Source organism: Squalius cephalus, assembly GCF_949319135.1.
Source record: "Squalius cephalus genome assembly, chromosome: 11".
Taxonomy (NCBI): Eukaryota; Metazoa; Chordata; class Actinopteri; order Cypriniformes; family Leuciscidae; genus Squalius; species Squalius cephalus.
The window spans coordinates 37,635,909-37,644,369 of NC_137132.1; the positions used below are offsets into that span (position 1 = coordinate 37,635,909).

General features: G+C 35.8%; 1 protein-coding gene across 1 annotated transcript; it reads left to right on the plus strand.

Annotated features, from left to right (window-relative positions):
- Window positions 1-534: 534 nt before the first annotated feature.
- On the plus strand, window positions 535-7,072 carry LOC307166915 (uncharacterized protein). The gene is made up of 8 exons (XM_079885681.1): window positions 535-696; window positions 1,021-1,329; window positions 2,085-2,156; window positions 3,513-3,578; window positions 3,830-3,858; window positions 3,947-4,021; window positions 4,552-4,623; window positions 6,176-7,072. Exons 1-8 carry the CDS (start codon window positions 636-638, stop codon window positions 6,263-6,265), a joined length of 774 nt encoding a protein of 257 aa, XP_079741807.1. The 5' UTR covers window positions 535-635; the 3' UTR covers window positions 6,266-7,072.
- The last annotated feature ends 1,389 nt before the right edge of the window (window positions 7,073-8,461 follow it).

Below are 8,461 nucleotides of genomic sequence, written 5' to 3' on the forward strand. Positions count from 1 at the left end.
GCCCAATCTTTTGATGCCACCATTTGGCAGTCCCAGAAATCCTGCCAGTGACATTGACCTCTTGAATGGGTACTTGATCTCAAGGTGTTGTGTTGTGATACTAATAATTACTTTAAAACACTTGAAAAACTGTTTAACATTTATGCATTTGGCAGACGCTTTTATCCAAAGCGACTTACATTGCATTTCAAGGTACACATTCTTATCAGTTCTTGTTTTCCCTGGGATTCGAAGCCATGATCTTAGCGTTGCAAGCTCCAATGCTCTACCGTTTAAACTACAGGAAAGAATTTATAATTCAGGAGTCCTGGATAGTAGATAACTTTTCAGTAACAAACCAATTCATCACTAATAATACAATTATTTTATTTCCAGAATTTAACCGGATGCAGGAAACTGCTAAAAGAAATCTGTGAAACTAACGGTAATTTTCTTGTGTGCAAAAGTAGAGCCTATAAATGGGATTCAGACCAAATACAGAGTGAGTAATGTGGTTAACTCTAACTTTAGCACGATTTCAACACTCAGTTGTTCAGATAAGAGGAAGTTAGCATCTACAGGATCAGCCCCGATGACGACGTTTAAAGAAAGAGTTGATACTGTGTAAAGAAAAGAAAGAGTGTCAGAAACAGAAAATGGCTGATAAGTGTAATCTGTGTCTGCTGGGACTGATCATTCTCTCTTCACTTCTCACAGGTAAAGAAATCTGTATTATCTCTAAAGACATTTAGTGGAATTGGTCTGGAAAGAGTTCATTTGAACATGCTCAGTTTATTCCTGCACACATTCACGTTGTGATCTCAGAGTTGTGTATTGATACACACAGATCCTACTGTATTATTCCTGACTCTGGACATAGTGTCACTCAAACATCTTCATATTAAGAGTGTGTCCGTGATTTGAACAGCCCTCTGATAAAGACTAATATGATTTGAACTGTCTGCTTTTTATGCTGGTGTGTTTTATGTTTTCATTCATTAATATGTAGCATAATGATCACTCAAATGTAATGTGTTTCAGGTACCAGTGTAGTGAATGACATTGATATGCTCATCAGTTCTGGTGAAAATGTCTCTCTGCCCTGTTATAATGCTCGTTCTGACTGCAAATCAGCCACATGGATCTATAACAGCTTCAGTCCTTCAAAGACAGATGAACTGATTGCTGAAGGGAAAGTGAAGAAGAATACAGGGAAAGATGAGAGACTGAGTCTGGGGTCTGACTGCTCTCTGAACATCAAGAGCGTCACAGAAGAAGATTATGGGGTTTACACCTGCCGACAATATGTGAATGGAAAACAAGGAACTGATGCTCGTGTTTCTCTGCGTGGTCAGTGTTTTTATATGTTCAGTTTAAAAGGACACTTTTCCACAAATTCACAAAACTCTTATAAACACACTCACAAAAGCTTCTTTGACTCTGACAGAAGAGTAAATCAAGCATCGCTTCAAACTAATGACCGGTCCAGAAAGTGCTGCTGTAAATAATGAAAGAATTGAAACTTGACAGCATTATGTAACATGATGATCAAAGTTAAAATGTGATTGTCACTTTCTATGGTATTGTTACGATCTGCTCCGAGACACAAAGGTTTAACGCATCTTTATTGTATGGGGCAATCCAGAGGCGTAATCCAATGTACAGGCAAGGGTCATACACAGGCAGGCAGTCAAAACAAAGAAACAAAGAAACAAAGAAACAAAACAGGCAGGGACCAGAGGCAAGAGAGTAATCCAGGAAACAGGGCAAGATATCCAAAACCAAGAGACAAGAAAACCAGGAGAATGCTCAGAAATGCAGTGTAACACTTAAACAAGACTTTGCGGTGAGTGAATGAATGAACATGGTATAAATAGACTGAGACTAACAGGATGATGAGACACAGGTGAATGCAATCAGTGAATGAGGTACAGGTGAATGTGATCAGTGATAAGTGATGATGAGTCCGGGCAGTGAGTTCTGGGAAATGTAGTTTGTGAGTGATAATAGTCTTATGTGGAGTGCCCTCTGGTGGCTCTCAAGGGCACTCCAGCTGGTGACCGTTACAGGTATGATGGATCTGTACTAACATTCATGCTTTACAGCTCAACCTCGTTCAAAGACTCCAGCCACAGACTCTCAGGATCCCTCCACTATAAAGAGACACAGATCTAAAGGTACATCATCACATCAGCAGCTCACACACCATTTTCTTCTCAACCATCAGTTTTAGTGGAGTCTCTAGACGTATAGCGCTAGTTATCTTGTCTGTTAGCTGATTAATAAATGCCATATTGTACAGTATTGATCATCTGAACTAACATTCCTCCCTTACAGCGACAGCAGTGAATCCAGTCCACATCACAGACTCTACTATAAAGACGGGAACACTTTATAATAACTGCACACTATTAATCATTAGTTAAGCATTAGTAAACAGTTCATTCATCATTTATAAAGCATTAATAGACATTAATAAGCAGTTTATAAATACAGTTATAAATGCTGTATTCTTGATTTAAAAGCATATCTATAATGTGTTTAATAATTGTATTTTCATACTTTATTAATGATCAATTTATCATTTCTAAATGAAGTATTGCAGTATTTACACACCAGTTGTTCAGGAGTTGTCAGTGGTTCATAAGATCACTTAGAAAGTGTAAGTAAATGATTAATAAACTGTTTAAATACATATTATTATTCAGACATATAGTAATAGTTATTAGTGTGATAATAAATGCTTTATTAACATGTATTTCTACTGTAATTCAGGGTTAATTCAGGTAGTTATAAAGCATTTAGTAGTGGTCAGTGAACTATTTTTGTGAGGACTAGTTATGCCTTGTAAAGCATTTATAAAGGAGATTTAGAGACTCAGTTTAATATTTGTATGTTCTGTATCACTGTGTGTGTGTGTTTGTTTCCTTTTTCTGTTTAGAAGATCAGTGAGTCTTTAAATCTCCTTTATAAACGTTTTACCTGAATTACATTTACTTACACTTTCTAAGTGATCTTATGAACCACTGACAACTCCTAAATAACTGGTTTGTAAATAATGCAATAATTCATTAAGAAATGATAAATTGATCATGAAAATACAATTATTAAACACATTATGCTTTTAAATCAAGAATACACCATTCATAACTGTATTTATAAACTGCTTATTAATGTCTATTAAGGCTTTATAAATAATTCTTATAATGCTTTATAACCCATAATTCTACATAAATGATGTTATATGGCATTAGGGCTCGAAGAGTTGTTTATTTAACATAAACATCATTTACTATTTACATCATTAACATAAACTATTTTATGTTTTAATAAATCCAAAACAATCTTTTTTTTTTAGGTGCATAAATATACATTCCATCCCATGTTAAAGTATGAAGATGATTTCTAACATCTGAAAGCGTACTGTGCTGAATTTCAACAGCAATATACAATAAATGAGTGACAGGGCATAACTCAGAAGGGCTGATTATGATTGACAGCCTCTCTGACTCTGTGCTCGATCTCTTCTTCAGTCATAGGGATCTCCGTCGCTGTTCTCCTTCTCGCTCTTCTCTGGCTGATCTGCAGAAAAACAGCCGGTGAGTTTTCACATTTACTCCTTTACAACAGTTAAAAACAGTTCAGATGAGCAAACAAACACGTCATGTTCAGATTGTATGTATCATAGAAAAGTAAATGATTCTCAAACAGAAGTTTATTCCTGCTAATGTCAATCTCAAAGAGTCATCAACTCAAACAACAATCATTTTTACCATTCAATGCAATGCTTCAAAAACATCTTATTGTTCACTTTCTGTGTTGTGCGCGTGTTTTATGATAAAACCCACAGATGATAAAAGAGGGACTGTCGACTCGGAGGTGAGTTCAGTAGTGATTTAGATTTGATTACTGTCTTTAAAGCTCAATAAAGTGTCATTCATGCAGTTTTAACCGTTTTTGTCTGAAGGTCAAAGATGAGAATGAACATAAAGGGACGAATGAGACGATCAACATGTCCATTCCTCCCGCTGCAAGAGCCAATGTGAGTCCTCTAAATCATCAAACATTACATTCACTGTGATTTACTAAAAGCTTTGGTCCCACTTTATATTAAGTGGCGTTAAGTACTATGTACTTACATAAAAAAAAAATAAGTACAATGTACTTATTGTGTTCATGTTGTATTGTAAAACACTTTTGCTGCTATTGAGGTGTGATACGGGTAAGGTTAGGGACAGGTGTGGTGGATTGGGTAGGTTTAAGGTGTAAGGGAAGGGTCAACTGTGTAATTACAAATGTAATTACATAAATTAATTACAGCTGTAATTACATAAATTAATTACAGCTGTAATTACATGCAGGAATTTTTAAAATGTAAGTACAATGTAAAAACATGTAGTTACACAATAAGTACATTGTATAAAATGATTAATTTCAATGTAAGTACATGTAAGTACATAGTACTTAAAGCCACTTAATATAAAGTGGGACCAAAGCTTTTGTGTTATTCTAAGATATATGTCTGTTCTGTGTGCTAAACTTGATTCTCTGCACGTTTGCATTGATGTTTAGGAGCAGACAGATGATTATGTGACTTACAATGAGGTCACTTTTTACAAGAAAAAGCCAGTAAAATCGGTCAGTGTGAGTATCTCCATCACGGTCCACTGACCAGTCCTATTCAGAGACAATCACTGCAGCTTCTCTCATCTACAGTGAGGAAAATAAGTATTTGAACACCCTGCTATTTTGCAAGTTCTCCCACTTAGAAATCATGGAGGGGTCTGAAATTGTCATCGTAGGTGCATGTCCACAGTGAGAGACATAATCTAAAAAAAAAAAATCCAGAAATCACAATGTATGATTTTTTAACTATTTATTTGTATGATACAGCTGCAAATAAGTATTTGAACACCTGAGAAAATCAATGTTAATATTTGGTACAGTAGCCTTTGTTTGCAATTACAGAGGTCAAACGTTTCCTGTAGTTTTTCACCAGGTTTGCACACACTGCAGGAGGGATTTTGGCCCACTCCTCCACACAGATCTTCTCTAGATCAGTCATGACTTTCTCCCATGACTCCTCTGGATCATCCAAATGGTCATTGGCAAACTTAAGACGGGTCTTGACATGTGCTGGTTTAAGCAGGGGAACCTTCCGTGCCATGCATGATTTCAAACCATGACGTCTTAAGGTGATGATACACAGGGCAACTTTTTGAGCAAAGTTGCTGGGCAATCTTGCCGGTCGATTGTTTCTTGGGCACTTTCCCATTGAAAATGGGCAATACATTTATATCTGGATAATTTAGATCGGTCGTGGGCCCTGTGTCTCACCTGGTTGCCCGTTGACGGCAACATTGCCCAGCAATATTGCTCAAAAAGTTGCCCTGTGTATCATCACCTTTAGTGTATTACCAACAGTAACCTTGGAAACGGTGGTCCCAGCTCTTTTCAGGTCATTGACCAGCTCCTCCTGTGTAGTTCTGGGCTGATTTCTCACCTTTCTTAGGATCATTGAGACCCCACGAGGTGAGATCTTGCATGGAGCCCCAGTCCGAGGGAGATTGACAGTCATGTTTAGCTTCTTCCATTTTCTAATGATTGCTCCAACAGTGGACCTTTTTTCACCAAGCTGCTTGGCAATTTCCCCGTAGCCCTTTCCAGCCTTGTGGAGGTGTACAATTTTGTCTCTAGTGTCTTTTGACAGCTCTTTGGTCTTGGCCATGTTAGTAGTTGGATTCTTACTGATTGTATGGGGTGGACAGGTGTCTTTATGCAGCTAACGACCTCAAACAGGTGCATCTAATTTAGGATAATAAATGGAGTGGAGGTGGACATTTTAAAGGCAGACTAACAGGTCTTTGAGGGTCAGAATTCTAGCTGATAGACAGGTGTTCAAACACTTATTTGCAGCTGTATCATACAAATAAATAGTTAAAAAATCATATATTGTGATTTCTGGATTTTTTTTTTAGATTATGTCTCTCACTGTGGACATGCACCTACGATGACAATTTCAAACCCCTCCATGATTTCCAAGTGGGAGAACTTGCAAAATAGCAGGGTGTTCAAATACTTATTTTCCTCACTGTATATGAGTTTGACTCTCAGATAAATGAAGCTCATGCACTAATAATAATGATAATGGCTGTGGTTCAAACATTGATGGACAGAATCTGTGCTGTTCTTTCAGGATCATGATGATACAGTGACTTATGCTGCCATCAGAGGAAGAGAAGCTCAACCGCAGGCCGGACTTTACGCCTCTGTGAACAAGAACTAGACAGACACAAATAAAGCTCATCATATCAGGAGCAGATCTCTGGTGTTTGGAGGAATTATATATTTGCATGTAAACGAGCAGATATTTGTTGAATGTACTGTGAATATAAATGAGATTTATTGCGTTTATCATCATCAGGGCCCGTATGGGTGATTCTCACGAAATCCAGGTTTAGAAGGTGTCCAGCATCAGAATTTTTAAAATGCCCTTGAAACCAATTTCTTTTTGCACATATAAGATTAAGGCCTGAACTTACTATAACCATTATTTTTAGAAGATTTAAAAAAATATTTCCTATGTAATTATTTACATTTTTTAGATGAAGTCCATAAAAAATTATCATTACCGCAACATGACATTACATTAAATATATGGTTAAAAATGTGTATTTTTGGCTAATGTTAAAGTAGACTCTTATTACTCATGCTCAAAGCTATGTAAAACACTGGAGAAATTACTTTTTCATATTTATTATTTTTTGTAATTTCCTTATTTTCTCTCATTACCGAAACATACGTGATGATTTACAATTTCTTTTATTTAATTGTTTCACTAAAAGATAACATACACATTTGTTATGTAGCAGACCTTAAATAAGTACTGTTGTATAATATGTATATACATTTTAAAACAAAATATGATTATCTAATATTACTTAATTTGTAAAAAAGATACATGTTGCGGTAATGAATATGCCATTTCGGTAATGAGGATCAATGTTTCGGAAATGAGATTTAGCTCACACATTCACTGTTGACAAAGGGGTTTGATGGGTTTGACTTATTTCATAAACAGTGTTTCATTTTCTCATGTATCGTAATCATCACAGTACCATGCCTTGTGTTAACAAGTGTTGTGTATACAAGTTACAATCTTATGCTCATGAAGAATCATGTCATGTAGCCTGCACTGTAGTACTAACAAATATACAACCATTAGTTTAAGCATGATCATTCTAGTATAACATACAATCATGTGTTCATGAGAACTTTTTCGATGTAACATACCATCATGTGGTCCTGAGAAACATTTAAATGTAACAGCATCATGTGCTCTTGTAAAAAGATTTTAGTTTAGCTAAAACACTTTGGTCCTGACATTCAACCACACAACCTTTTTCTGAGAATAATTTCATGTGAAGAACTTGAATGGCAGCAACTCGATTTATGATTGGTGTACACTCTCACAAAAAAAGGTACAAAGGCTGTCACGCTGTTCAAAAGGTACACCTTTGTACCTAAAGAGTGCATATTAGTCCCTCAAAGGTTCATATTGGTACCAAAAGTGTACATATTAGAGCCCTATTGAAGGGTACTGTCCCAGTGACAGCTTTTGTACCTTTTTTACTGAGAGTGTCGGACAAAATTTTAATTGTCAGTCTTAGAGATGATTCACGACACTTTGCTGTGCCACAAACGAAATGACGACATTGGCATGGACCAATCACTGAATAGATTTCCTTATTGAAGAATATTCTCAGATAAATTCACATTGAATGGTGAAATTCCTAAGAGGAGTTTTCATTCAGCACACAATCATTTTCAAGACAATACATTATGATATTCACATTGGAAATGAAAGATAAACACCTTTTCCAACATGTCTTAATTACAACAATTTTAAACCAGTGTGCAGTTCACTGATATAGCCTAGATTTTATGATTTAAAATCATATTTCTGATTCATAATATAAAGTTATTTTTTTATTTCATCTATGTTGGTTATATGAAAAGTGAACAGCATGAGGAAGATAGGATCATAAGATGGGTCAGACATGATTTTGACCACTTTATTAAGTTTTGTTTTGTAGAAAGCCTTTCTTTAAAATTAATTTCGTTTTGTATAAATCATCTCTTAATTGAATCAACCACTCATAAACGACACTGGTCAGACCTGTGAAAGACAGAGCTCTGCTTTGCTCTTGATGGAGCTAACGGAAAAGTGTGTTTTTAAAGGAAGAGTGTTGCCTTTTGTTCCTCATTCTCAGATTTCAGTTTGTTGATGTCCAAACGCAGGTTGTCACACTCTGTAGAATGGAAAATGACACTGAGCTAAAGTTTTTCATTAAATAAAATAGTGTTTTTAATTTATGGTTGAATTTTTATTTTCCTGTAAAACATTTTCATTGTATTTGCAGTCTGTAATTACCTACTTTTTAAAAGTGTTTTATTGTTACTGGCTTAAAAGGATAAGTTT

What these genes read in the sequence shown, in the direction of transcription:
- LOC307166915 (XM_079885681.1), top strand. Translation starts at nt 636, where the DNA reads ATGGCTGATAAGTGTAATCTGTGTCTGCTGGGACTGATCATTCTCTCT. An exon ending in AAAGAGACACAGATCTAAAG is followed by an intron (nt 2,157 to 3,512) that starts GTACATCATCAC and finishes TCTCTTCTTCAG; the next exon opens with TCATAGGGATCTCCGTCGCT. An exon ending in GAGGGACTGTCGACTCGGAG is followed by an intron (nt 3,859 to 3,946) that starts GTGAGTTCAGTA and finishes TTTTGTCTGAAG; the next exon opens with GTCAAAGATGAGAATGAACA.